This window comes from Hyperoodon ampullatus, assembly GCF_949752795.1.
Source record: "Hyperoodon ampullatus genome assembly, chromosome: 6".
In the NCBI taxonomy this organism is placed as follows: Eukaryota; Metazoa; Chordata; class Mammalia; order Artiodactyla; family Ziphiidae; genus Hyperoodon; species Hyperoodon ampullatus.
In genome coordinates, this window is record NC_136919.1 from 46333465 (window position 1) to 46348096 (window position 14632).

The 14632-nt window shown below is 42.3% G+C and overlaps 1 protein-coding gene across 2 annotated transcripts in view; it reads right to left on the bottom strand.

The window, feature by feature from the left end:
* The window catches only part of NFX1 (nuclear transcription factor, X-box binding 1), a gene marked incomplete at its 5' end in the record, with an annotated part of 79248 nt that extends 67404 nt beyond the window's left edge, over window positions 1–11844 (bottom strand). For both annotated transcript variants that reach the window (XM_079707118.1, XM_079707117.1), the window contains 2 exons: window positions 7294–8259; window positions 11820–11844. In XM_079707118.1, coding sequence (XP_079563244.1) covers window positions 7294–8259; window positions 11820–11844 — 991 coding nt within the window. The remainder of the gene's footprint in view (window positions 1–7293; window positions 8260–11819) is intronic.
* Between the last annotated feature and the right edge of the window lie 2788 nt (window positions 11845–14632).

Genomic DNA, 14632 nt, shown 5'->3' on the forward strand with positions numbered 1-14632 from the left:
ACTAAATAACCAAGAGATCACTGAAGACATCAGAGGAAATCAAAAAATACCTAGAGACAAATGACAATGAAAACACGACTATCCAAAACCTATGGGATGCAGCAAAAGCAGTTCTAAGAGGGAAGTTTATAGCAATACAATCCTACCTTAAGAAACAAGAAAAATCTCAAATAAACAATCTAACCTTACACCTAAAGGAACTAGAGAAAAAAGAACAAACAAAACCCAAAATTAGCAGAAGGAAAGAAATCATAAACATCAGAGGAGAAATAAATGAAACAGAAACAAAGAAAACAATAGAAAAGATCAATAAAACTAAAAGCTGGTTCTTTGAGAAGATAAACAAAATTGATAAACCATTAGCCAGACTCAACAAGAAAAAGAGGGAGAGGACTCAAATAAATAAAATTAGAAATGAAAAAGGAGAAGTTACAACAGACACCGCAGAAATACAAAGCATCATAAGAGACTACTACAAGCAACTCCATGCCAATAAAATGGACAACCTGGAAGAAATGGACAAATTCTTAGAAAGGTATAACCTTCCAAGACTAAACCAGGAAGAAATAGAAAATATGAACACACCAATCACAAGTAATGAAATTGAAACTGTGATTAAAAATCTTCCAACAAACCTAAGTCCAGGACCAGATGGCTTCACATGTGAATTCTATCAAACATTTAGAGAAGAGCTAACACCCATCCTTCTCAAAGTCTTCCAAAAAATTGCAGAGGAAGGAACACTCCCAAACTCATTATAGGAGGCCCCCATCACTCTGATACCAAAACCAGACAAAGATACTACAAAAAAAGAAAATTACAGACCAGTATCACTGATAAATATAGATGCAAAATCCTCAACAAAATACTAGCAAACAGAATCCAACAACACAGTAAAAGGATCATACACCATGATGAAGTGGGATTTATTCCAGGGAGGCAAGGATTCTTCAATATACGCAAATCAATCAATGTGATACACCATATTAACAAACTGAAGAATAAAAACCATACGATCATCTCAACAGATGCAGAAAAAGCTTTTGACAAAATTCAACACCCATTTATGATAAAAACTCTCCAGAAAGTGGGCACAGAGGGAACCTACCTCAACATAATAAAGGCCATATATGACAAACCCACAGCAAACATCATTCTCAATGGTGACAAACTGAAAGCATTTCCTCTAAGATCAGGAACAAGACAAGGATGTCCACTCTCACCACTATTATTCAGCATAGTTTTGGAAGTTTTAGCCACGGCAATCAGAGAAGAAAAAGAAATAAAAGGAATACAAGTTGGAAAAGAAGAAGTAAAACTGTCACTGTTTGCAGATGACATGATACTATACATAGAGAATCCTAAAGATGCCACCAGAAAACTACTAGAGCTAATCAATGAATTTGGTAAAGTAGCAGGATACAAAATTAATGCACAGAAATCTCTTGCATTCCTATACACTAATGATGAAAAATCTGAAAGAGAAATTAAAGAAACACTCCCATTTACCATTGCAAGAAAAAGAATAAAATCCTAGGAATAAACCTACCTAGGGAGAAAAAAGACCTGTATGCAGAAAACTATAAGGCACTAAGGCACTAATGAGAGAAATTAAAGATGATACAAATGATGGAGAGATATACCATGTTCTTGAATTGGAAGAATCAATATTGTGAAAATGACTATACTACCCAAAGCAATCTACAGATTCAATGCAATCCCTATGAAATTACCAATGGCATTTTTTACAGAACTAGAACAAAAAAATCTTAAAATTTGTATGGAGACACAAATGACCCCAAATACCCAAAGCAGTCTTGAGGGAAAAAAACGGAGCTGAAGGAATCAGACTCCCTGACTTCAGACTATACTACAAAGCTACAGTAATCAAGACAATATGGTACTGGCACAAAAACAGAAATATAGATCAATGGAACAGGATAGAAAGCCCAGAGATAAACCCATGCACCTATGGTCAACTAATCTATGACAAAGGAGGCAAGGATATACAGTGGAGAAAAGACAGTTTCTTCAATAAGTGGTGCTGGGGAAACTGGACAGCTACATGTAAAAGAATGAAATTAGAACACTCCCTAACACCATACACAAAAATAAACTCAAATGGATTAGAAACTTAAATGTAAGACTGGATACTATAAAACTCTTAGAGGAAAACATAGGAAGAACACTCTTTGACATAAATCACAGCAAGATCTTTTTTGATCCACCTCCTAGAGTAATGGAAATAAAAACAAAGATAAACAAATGGGACCTAATGAAACTTAAAAGCTTTTGCAAAGCAAAGGAAACTACAAACAAGACAAAAAGACAACTCTCAGAATGGGAAAAATATTTGCAAACGAATCAACAGACAAAGGATTAATCTCCAAAATATATAAACAGCTCATGCAGCTCAATATTAAAAAAAAAACAACCCAATCCAAAAATGGGCAGAAGACCTAAATAGACATTTCTGCAAAGAAGACATACAGATGGCCAAGAAGCACATGAAAAGCTGCTCAACATCATTAATTATTAGAGAATTGCAAGTCAAAACTACAATGAGGTTATCACCTTACACCAGTCAGAATGGGCATCATCAGAAAATCTACAAACAACAAATGCTGGAGAGTGTGTGGAGAAAAGGGAACCCTCTTGCACTGTTGGTGGGAATGTAAATTGATACAGCCACTATGGGGAACAGCATGGAGGTTCCTTAACAAACTAAAAATAGAATTACCATATGACCTAGCAATCCCACTACTGGACACATACCCAGAGAAAACCATAATTCAAAAAGACACATGCACCCCAATGTTCATTGCAGCACTATTTACAATAGCCAGGTCATGGAAGCAACCTAAATGCCCACTGACAGACGAATGGATAAAGAAGATGTGGTACACATATACAATGGACTATTACTCAGCCATAGAAAGGAACGAAATTGGGTCATTTGTAGAGACGTGGATCAATCTAGAGACTGTCATACAGAGTGAAATAAGTCAGAAAGAGAAAAACAAATACCATATATTAACGCATATATGTGGAACCTAGAAAAATGGTACAGATGAACCGGTTTGCAGAGCAGAAATTGAGACACAGACGTAGGGAACAAACGTATGGACACCAAGTGGGGAAAGCGGCAGGGTGGGGGAGCGGTGGTGGTGTGATGAATCGGGAGATTGGTATTGACATGTATACACTAATATGTATAAAATAGATAACTAGTAAGAACCTGCTGTAAAGAAAAATAAATAAAATAAAATTCAAAAAAACCCAAAAAAGACCAGTAACCTTCACATTGCCAAATCCAACAGTCAATGTGCAGTTATCCTTCTGTACTGATCAACAGCATTTAGCACAATTATCACTCCCTCCTCCTTGAATTTCTTTACTTGGTGTTTAGAACGTTTCACATCCTAGTTCAGTTTACTCTTTGTCCGTTTCCTTTACTGGATGCTCATTTTCCAGCCAAGCCTAGGTAGGCTCCATCCTCACTCTTTTTTTGTCTAACTACACTCACACCTTAGGTGACCTCCTCTAGTCCATTAAACACCGTCTCTACACTGACAATGCCCAAATTTAAATCTCTAGTCCAGATCTCTTCTGTGAATTTTATATCCAACTCTCTACTTAACATATCCATATGGTAATCTAGCAGACAACTCAAATCTAATAAATTTAACCAAATTCTTCATCTTTCCTGAACAAGGAGGAGACAAAGCAAAACATACACAAAAACACGTTTTCCAACAAGGAAAGGCTAAGAAATTGTCACAGATTGGAGAATAAGGACACATCCTGATTAAATGCAATGTGATATCCTGGATTGGACCCTGGAGCAGAAAAAGGGTATTAGTGGAAAAATTAGTGAAATCCAACTAAAGTCCGGGGGGAATTCCCTGGCGGTCCAGTGGTTAGGACTCTGTGCTTTCACTGCCAAGGGCACGAGTTCAATCCCTGGTCAAAAAACTAAGATCCCACAAGCCTCGGTGGAAGCCCCGCGGCGTGGCCAAAAAAAAAGTCTGAAGTTTAGTCAATACCATGGTACCAGTGTTAATTTCTTAGTTTTGACAAAGAAGATGTTAACATTACAGGGAGCTGGGTGAAGAGTGTATGGGAATTCTCTGTTTTATCTTTGCAAACTTTCTATAAATCTAAAATTATTCCAAAGTGAAAAGTTTAAAAAACAAACACTGCTTTCCCCTCCCATGCGCTACCACTGCACTGTGCGGCAATTCTCGCCTTCCACATTGCTCAGGCACAACACCCTGGCTGCGTCCTGGACTCCTCTCATGCTCCCGCATCCAACATCCAGTCTATCTGTAAATTCTGTCAGCTTTACCTCCCAAATACACCCAGAGTCTAACCAAGTCTTACCTCTTCCACCACTGATACCGTCATCCAAGTCTCCATCAAGTACCTGAATTACCACAACAGCCTCCTAACTCATTCCCTTGCTTCCTTAGGGCCCATTCCTCACACAGCTGACTGAGTGATCATTTTAGAATGCTTGTAAGATCATGCCATCCCGTCTCCAAAAACCTCCCAGCTGCTTCTCATCTTCCTACTCAGAACCAAATCTAAGAGCCTCACATGACCCAGCCCCTGTGATTTCTCTGACCTCCCCTACTGCCCACCTCTTCATTGCTCACAACGCCCCCTCCCACCCCAATCTACACTTGCTTCTCTCTCTACCTGAAATGCCCTTCTCCAGAGAGCCACGTGGTGCACTTCTGCACTTCCTTCTGGTCTATGTTCAAATGTCTCATCAAAGAGACCAACCTATGTAAACTGGCGCCCCTGTTACTCTGGCCTCTTAACCTGCTTTATGGGACCTCCCTGGTGGCCCAGTGGTTAAGAATCCACCTGCGACACGGGTTCGAGCCCTGGTCCGAGAAGATCCCACAGGCCGTGGAGCAACTAAGCCCCCGTGCACCACAACTACTGAGCCTGCACTCTAGAGCTCACGAGCCACAACTACTGAGCCCGTGTGCCACAACTACTGAAGCCCACGCGCCTAGAGCCCACTCTCCACAAGAGAAGCCACTGCAATGAGAAGCCCGCACACTGCAACGAAGAGTAACCCCACGCTCGCCACAACTAGAGAAAGTCCACACACAGCAATGAAGACCCAATGTAGCCAAAAATAAATTTTAAAAAAACCCTGCTTTATATTTTAGCTCTTATCATCACCTGACATATTAAATACTTAAGTGCTTTCTACCTGTCTTCCCTACCAGAATGTAAATCTCATTAGTGCTGTATTCCCAGTACCTAGAACAGTGCTTGGCACACAGCATCTACTCAATAAATATGAATAAAGAGGTCTCAAGAAAATGCTGGGATGTGAAGCCAGAGAGATTTGTTAGGCAGAACTCTAAGATGGCCTCCAAGATTCCCAGCTCCTGGTGTGCATGCCCTGGATAATCTTCCCTCAAGTACGGGTGGACCTGATCCAATCAAGTGAGCCCTTTTAAAAGAGTCTAGTGATCAGAGACAGAAGTCAGAGAGATGTAAAGAATCTGTAGCAGATTCTTTCCTGTAGGCTCTGAAGAAGCAAACTACCATGCTGTGAAGAGGGCCATGTGGTAAGGAATTGCGGGTGGCCCCTCGGAGCTGAGAGTGATCCCCAGCCAGCAAGAAAATGGGGACCTCAATCCTACACCCATTAGGAGCTAAATCCTATCAAGAACCAGTGAGCATCAAGGACCCCACACATCAGATGAGACTGCATCCCTGGCCAAATTTCAGTCCTGTGAGACCCTGAGTAGAAAGCTCAGCTAACCCATACCCAGACTCCTGACCCACAGAAACCATGACATAGTAAAGTTGTGTTATCTTAAGCCACTACATTTGTGGTAATTTATGAAGCAATAGGAAACTATTAACCAGCCTTGAGGATTCAAGAACAACTCTGGTATAACATTGCCTTTGTTCACACACAAGTCGAGATCCCAAGGACTGCCTGGTGAAGCAAATGAGAACTAGAACTATAGGCCTGTGTAAAAACAGGCCTGGGCAGGTGGTGGCTCCCTGTGTTAGGCTGTATGTCACATTAAACTGGAGGGAGACCAGAATGGTGAAGGTCCATGAGAAAAAGCTGGCGGAATGAAGCTATTTAGCCTGGATAAAATATATACTCAGGGTAAAATGAGAAGTGTCTTCAAATACTGCAAAGAGCTGATGTGCAATGAGTGGGAAGGAAGCTGTGAGGAGAGAGACTAGTTGCTGTGTAGTTCCAGAGGACAGAATTTGAACTAGGAGATAGGAAATATTTACAGGAAAGAAGTTTTCCATTTAATGTAAGAAAGAACTTTCTAACAGTCAGAACTCAGTACCTACTGTGTTCTAAGAGCTCTGTTAGGCAATAGAGATATAAAACTGAAAGGAAAAATATGGTCTCTGCTTTCAAGGAGCATATAAACTAGTGGAGGGCACTGACACATAAACAAATGATGGTTTCCAGTGGTAAGTGCTATAAAGAAGCATGTATATGTAAGGGAAGGACATATCACAGAGCTGGAAAAGATTAATGCTATCTGTGGAGGTGACAAAAGGTTTTCTGGACATGTGACTATAGCTTTTGAAAAATGAGTAAGAATTCACCAGTGAGCTGAGTAGTAGACAGAAGGAGCCACATATGCAACAGCATGGAAAGATGACAGTATACAGTCCAGGGAGTAAAATGTGGTGGGGACTGAGGCAGCAGAAGATGAGGCTGTTGGGTAAGGCAGAAGGCAGAATCTGTAGGTGACGAGAAAAAGTGAACAGAATTAAGCAGGGGAGTGACGCAGGTCAATACGTGTTTTAGAAAGATCACTTTCTGATGCTGACGTGAGAGGGGAACTCAAAGAGAAAAACTGGAGATGGCAAGATTAGTTAGGAACTGTTGCAGATAAGCAGACAAGAGATGATGCAGGCTGGAACCAGGAGAGGCAGTGATGTTACCACCCCCTACTTGTGCTTTCAGAATTCAAAACAACTCTTGTAACCAAACATCTATACCACCCATACCTGCACTTTTAAAATTCCTTATTTGTTAAGAAAAATGTTCCTTACCTGTATTTGCTTATGATATATAAAAACAAAGTAAGTGGTTACCTATTGGGGAGGGGAGCAGGTGGTGGCAGGACCCAAGGAGATGATGAACAAGGAGAGAAAGAGACTTTTACTATGTACCTTTTTATATTTTCTGGTTTCTAAATTGTATGAATATATTACCTATTCAGAAATTAAAAAAAAAAAAAGAGAGAGAGAAAACATTTCCACCCATTCAGATAGGTTTACCTGTATGTGTTTCCACATTCTTTAGCATGTGGTTCTGTTTGTCTCGGGGGAAAGATGCTACCTGAGGATCCTGCCTCCTTACAGCACATTTCTCTGGGTCAACCCTTCTGGAAGACTTGATGGCAACTGCCAAGTTCCCATTGTCACAGGCAGATTTTGCTGGTCTTTCATTGAGATTTTCCTTTTTTGTTTGCCGTTGGCCCTCCTGTTTCGGTGGATTCCTGCCTGGTCGTGGCCTGGCCCCCTCCACTTCCCAGGGAGGCCTCTTCTGTGGGTATCTTCTCTGCTCGCTGCGCCTGGCCCCATAACCATCCACTACTCCTTTTCTAGAGGATGCATCTGAAGAATCAGGGTGGATAACCCCCACAGGTTTGGTGTTTTCAGGTCCCGCCTCCTCAGGTTTGGGAGTCATTCTGTGACCCCACTCACTTTTGAGTTTCCCCTTGACTTTTGGTCCTCTACCATAGCTGTATACAAATTGGGTTGCCTTTTTGGGTTTTGCTCCCCTGGGATCTGCACCGACAATTTCCTTCTCACTCTCCGAAGGGCTGTGCTCTCTGAGGTTTGTCCCACTCTCTGACTTGGCCACACTTTCTAAGCCAGCTGCATCTGAGGTCTGGTCAGTGAGACCCTGTGCTCTCTTGACTCTGATATGCTGCTTTTCACTCCTCAATTTCTGCCAAGGTTGATTTGGAAGGCCATGGCTCTTGAGTGATTTATTAGTAGCAGAGGATTGGAAAGAAGTCTGTTGACTCTTAGGTTTGCTTCCTGAAGGATAACTGTGATGAATAGCAGAGATGTCATCATAAGGGACTTGCCTGGAAAGGTGACAGGGAGGTGGTGAACTATAATTTCTTCTACCAATTTTATTAGAATCTAGTCTCCTTTGACTCCCACAGTTTAGACCAGAATTTTTTCTCTCCTGAGGAATGAACTCAGCAGCGTCCGTATTGAATTTAAAAGTACCTAGGACATAAGAAACAGACATGCAAGTAAAGAAATTAATTGGTCACTCATGAAGCCCGAAGACTGTAAGCCATATCTAAAAGTTACCTTCCTAGGGACTTTGTATAAAACAGTCTCTATACAAGGTCTATGTTTCCTGTGAAGGTGGTAGGTTCAAGGTGCTTGTGGAAGACTGATCATCTCATATCCAGCAGCCTCACCAACAGCTACTGCTGAATTGCTAAGGAAAACTGCTCATCTGGGCTATCGGGTATTATTTATAAACGCGTTTATCTTTATCAACAAATGTAAGGTCAGCAAACAGTTCGGGGTGAGACATCAATCAGCAGGTTCAATGTGGTCTTTCAAAACTCTAAGGTAGCATTAAGTAAACAGGCTTTGGAGTCAGCCAAAATCAGTTTAAAGTCTGGCCCTCCAACTTATCGTATGAGCTTAGGGATACCACCTGATTGCTTTTAGCCTTAGTTTCCTCATACATGACAAAAGTTGGTAATACTATTCCAAAGGGTCATTGTGGAATTTAAGTAAGACTTCACACAGACAGTACTTAGCAGATGAGTACATCTCATCTCTTCCCCCCCAGGAATATATTTTAGGTTTTCCATACATAATCTCTGTAATATGGTCCAGAATTCCAGAGTCTCAAAAATTAAGCATATGCCCCTTCAACCTACTCATTTTTTCCCCCTAACATGCTTCTTTATAGTCAACTCAGTCCCTGAAGTCAAAGATGAAATGATTTGCCTAAGGATACAAAACCAGTTAGTAGCAAAGTCAGAACTATGTGTAGCATACAGAATATTCTATGAATCAATAGGGCCTGGAATTTGCGTTTAACTCCCTGCCCGTCACTTGTGTCTTTATGCAAGTTACTTAATCTCAATAATGGAATAGTATGAATCCCTACTTCAGAGCTGCTATGAAGATTAAAGCAAGGTTAGTAACATGTATAAAGTGGTTAAAATAGTGCTTTATCATTGCTGTTAGGACTACAAACTACCTGAAACACAGACTTGACCACAGATGGGTGCAGTGCACAGCCTGCGGGTTTCAGGTTTAATAATAAGCCCTAACATTTATTAAGTACTTAACATGTGTCAGGCACTATTCTAAGCACTTTGCATATGTTAACTCATTTAATCCTTACATTCTTGATGAGAAAATTGAGACACTGTAGAGAGTAAGTAACCTGCCCAAGGCCACAGGGGTATTCCAAAGCAGATTCAGGATTCCACCCCAGGCTATGTGACCCTAGAGATCACACTCTTACATTACGCTCCAATGTGAGAGGTTGGGTGGCCCATACCACAGAAACATATACTTAAGAACTGAGCGAGATCATAAAGGTCACAGGGTAACCTCTCTCTCAATCCACGATTTGTCCTGAAAGCTTTCAATGGGCAGAATTCTGGGGGTGGGGTGGAGGGCTTTACAAAACGGCAAGAGGATTAGACAAATTCAGAAGGTGGCAGAGAAAGTGTTCCAGAAATATAAGAGATAACTTAGAGGGGGGAATGGGTAGATTAGACCAAGTGGGTATTGTGTAGTTTTCTTCTGCTTGAAGAAGCAAGGCTGTAAGAGGGGCAGAAACATGTCAGTAAAGTTGTCCAGAATAGCCTGGTAAAGGATGGGAAGAGGGTGCTTTCATGTTAAGTAGCAAAGAGTTGATGCAACTTGAGAATCTATACAGAGCAGCACCTATTCAAATAAAGTATGTGTTCCACCAGACATGAGGCAGTGGGCAAAGCCCTCTGAAAGATCCTTAAGAGACATGAGGAAGGGGAAAAGGGCACAGGAAACTGAACACAAAGATCTGAGACACCTTTATTTTTTCACTATTTTGAGCAGCTGGAAGTTACTCAATAAACAGGATGTCTCATCCCCAAGGCTTGGCTATAGTGCAAGTGGTACCCAAGATAAGATAAGATCAAGATAAGATAAGATCCAAGATAATATCATGGTAGGTGACCAGTGGATGGGTGGAACAGAGTAAGGCAAAATCCAACTGTAGATTATAGAGTCCAGAGACAAAGTTGGCACTGAAGAGTCTGCCCATGGGCAGAAAGATACCCTTTGGACTGGGCTGGTGTTCCAAGACAATAGCAGGTAAGAGAATTAAACCTTGAGTGGGGATGGAGGTGTGGGTTAGAGATGATGCTGAAATAAGAACGTGGAATAGGAACTAAGGCAAAAACAAACTAAGGCACAGGAGACAGACTGGGGAGGTCTTTGGATTAGGAGACTTTGCCTCAGTAGGTGGGGCAGAGGTTGTAACCTGGGGCACAGCACCATAGTCCCAAACTATGACTCACAACTAGCCCCACTCAATTCTGCTTCAAACACTGATCGGTGTAGAAATGGGCCAGACGTGAGCCTAAGGATAGGAAGACCAACAGACCCAATTTAGAGGATTTGGGGAAAAAATGGGTGGGAGAAGAACAAAACACCAGCCTAACAAGGTCCCTACACTCCAAGATGAATTAATACCTAAATCAGAACTAGGGTACACCAATGCAGTGTGTTATCCAACTTTTCTGACCAAGACCCACAGTAGTAAATACATTTTACCTGCCACCAAGTACACAAATACATATATACTCTTATTGGTGCCCCAACAGCTGGTTGGTAGTAGAACGAAGCCTCAAATTCATGACTGTTCACAAACCTCATGCTGCAAACTGCTGCCCTGTTTTTCAGAAAGAGTGGGTCATGAAATCAAATCATGCAGTGGGTTGGGACAAGTATTTTTTCAAACGAAATATGTAGTAGAGTGTATTGCATATAGTAAGGAAAACCACTGTTTCTTGAAATTTTTGGTTCGCTTTTACATTTATGTCTGTGTGCACTGAGGTCACCACGTAAAATATTCCTTTTCGGTCACTGTCCAAAGAGTTGGGAAAACAAAGATCTAAGGTACCCTGAAGGAAGTGGAAATGGATGTTTTATTAACAGCCAAATGAGGCTGTCTCTGCACACAAAGGCAACTCCGGGAGGGGAAGTAACCTAACAATTGTGTAACAGGTACAGCAGCGGCGGATACCGTCACTGTAATTGACTTATTTACTCCCAATTCACAGATGAGGAAAACGAGACTTCACACTGAGAGTTCGTGGCAAGCTGACACTGGAAACCACGGGTGCTCGGCTCGCGCACGCGCCGCTGCCCCAGGACACACGAATACATCTTAAGCGCAGCAAGCAAACCCGCCGCGCGTCCAGAGCCCGACACCGTCACGGGCGGTGACCCGGCCGACGCGTGCCTGTCGGATACCGCTGCCCTAGGAAGGCCGGGCTGAGGCCTGGAGAGGGCGGGACACCCACATCGACACAGCGAGACAAACCCATTTTCCTTAGAAACCAGGTGCCGGGCTTCACCATGCAGTTAAGGACGGTTAAGATCTCGGGTCGCACGACGCGCGTGGCTTGGCCCTTCCGAGCCACTATCTCCAACCCTAGTACGCGCCACTCTCGCGATACGAATGGCCGGTGCCCTAGGACTCGTCACTGACTCAATTTCCGCTCCCCGAGAGGGGCCCAGTCCCGCGCGGGCCAGGACAGTACCTGAGACAGGCGGCGCCTCCGCCATCCCGTGCCGCAACACCTAAAGCGAGCCCTGCAGCCCAGCGAGCGCTGTCACCCGGTCACGTGCCTTGGACTTCCGGGGCCGCGAGAATGTTCGCTTCTGCGCGCCCGGTAGACGGCCACGGAGTTTGCGCGGCCCGAGTCAACTGTGTGGTGCGTCCGTGACGTCAGAAAGGCGCGCCAGGCTCCGGGCTGAAGGAGGTGGCTAGTGGCTGTAGGTGGCTAGGATACCAGGAGAATAGGCGGGCCAGGACTTGCGTAATCAATAGTTGTTTCCCTTTTGACAGTCCCTGTGCTCTCCTGCTACCATGCCCTTTTACGCTCCCACCCAACCAGCTTCACCTGGTTTTCTGGAGTCACCTCAGACAGCACCTCCTTACTAGAGTAGCTCAGGTTTAGGATTAAAACAAAAACTAAGTAGTCAAAAGGCGGTCTGGGAAAAAATACCTGCAAAACAAACGATCAAAGTCTAACATACAAATAGCTCTTATAAATCAGTTTAGAAAACGAAAAACCATTTATTAGAAATGATAAAGGACTTGAACGGGCAGATGGACACAACGTGAGGGGGGAAAAGTTTGGAGGCACTGATAATTTTTAAAGTGCAAAATGTTGGGCCTCCCTGGTGGCGCAGTGGTTGAGAGTCCGCCTGCCGATGCAGGGGATACGGGTTCGTGCCCCGGTCTGGGAGGATCCCATATGCCGCGGAGCGGCTGGGCCCGTGAGCCATGGCTGCTGAGCCTGCGCATCCGGAGCCTGTGCTCCGCAACGGGAGAGGCCACAGCAGTGAGAGGCCCGCATACCACAAAAAAAAAAAAAAAAAAAAAAAAAAAAAAAAAAAAAAAAAAGTGCAAAATGTTTTGAGTGAATGTGTGGCGTTCTTTTGTTTGTGTGTTTTGTTGTTGCATTACTAACTAGGACACAACGTTTAAGTGTGAAGCATCTGCATTTGTAAAGTAATTCACTGGTCCAGGCTTCCCCAAAAACACAAAATAGAATCATTCATTCACATACATTCTAATGCCTATTTTTGTCTTGGGCATTGCTCTAAGTGCTGGAGGTTAATGGTGAAAAAGACAAACATGGTCTCTGCCCTCAATGAAGTGCATTGTCTAGTAGGGGAGGTTAAAACTAAGTAATTTATATTTACAAACTAATAATTTGCGTTATGAGAAAAATAAGTAGGGTAGCAGTGATAGAGACTGACTAGGATCTGCTCCAGAAAAGGTGGCCGGCTTTCTTTGAGTAAAAGGACAGATGAGAAGGGTAAGCTATGTGAAGATTCAGAGGGAATAGCATGTGCAAAAGCTATGGAGGAAGGAAAGCACTTGAAGTGTGCAAGTTATTGAAATATTTGCTGGAGAGCAGTAAGCAAGGAGAGTGGCACAGTATGAAACTGGAGAGGTAGGTAAGGAGATCACGTGGATCACCTGCAGGCCATGATAATGGATTTTATTCGAAGAGCAACAGGAAGTTAAAAGGTTCTAAGCAAAGAAGTGGTATGGTTACCTAACTGAACACAGGTCTGCTCACTCCTGCGAAGCAAAGCCAATCTACTGACACCAGGTTTTGGTGAAGAAAAGTACAGTGCTTATTGCAGGGCACCAAGCAAAAGAGTGAGAGACAAGCCTCAGATCCACTCCAACTTGGTTTTTGAGTCAAGGTTTTTTTCATTTTGTTTTGTTTTTTAAAGGGGAAGATAAAAGAGGCTGGGATTGATCATCATCTGGTGACATTTCTTAATCATAGTTTCGGGAGTCAGGATGTCTCTGGTTTACAAGCCTCTGGGCTGGTGGTCCATGGCTTGGGAGCTCATCTTGTCCTGAGTTTGTACATTAATGATCTCTATAATAGCGACTTTAGTACATTAACAATGTTACTGACAACAGCAATTTTCGTCATCTGATTCTGGTTGATTAATATTCAGTTAGCACAGGATGGAGGTCAGAAGGAACACAAGAAAGGGAATAAAGTCTTGGATAGAGAGATTAATCATAAACTCAGTAAGGGAACTTGGTTTTAGGGGCACTCAGTTTCAGTGTCTGAATTACCCTGAAAGATTTCTTATGCTCCCGAGCGAAGAGTGAATTGTGGGGGAGCAAGAATATAAGTGGGCAGAAAAGTTGCATTTTTGTATTATGTTAATACAGAAGATGGTGGCCTTGGACTAGAGTGACAGCAAATGTGATGGAGAGGAGAGGGCAGATCTAAGGTATATTTGAGATATAACCATTATCCAGCTTCCAAATGTTTTTTAAACCAAAAGGTGTTATGAGATAATCTCATTGTTCTGTTAATCTGAGTTTCTCTGATTATTGAGTCTGAACATTTCTTAGTGCCCTTTTGAGTTTCTCTTTTTAGATTGCTTATTCACATCCTCTGCCCATTTTTCTGTTGGGGTTGCTCAATTTTTCTTGCTGATGGTTTCTTGTATATTTTAGATATACGACTTGTATATCTTGTCAGTTTTAGACATTTCAGCTGTCTTCTATGATGTCCATTAGTTTTATCCTTCATTGATAAAAGGATTAAACATAAATCCTTAATTTTGACAGATAAGTTCATCAAACAAAAAACCTTATCATCCCCTTTAGAAATTACCAGTTGTATCAGTCTGAGTCCAGTCAGGAGAGAGGAACCACATAGTAATTTGAACAGGGAAGGTTTTATTTACTTAAAGACTTATTAACTATAACAAGGGATTAGAGTAATAAGGGGCTGACTAGTAAAGAAGTAAAAGAGAACTCTAAAAGAATACAGGATTAGCAATGTAAGGAACAGCCACTTCCTCT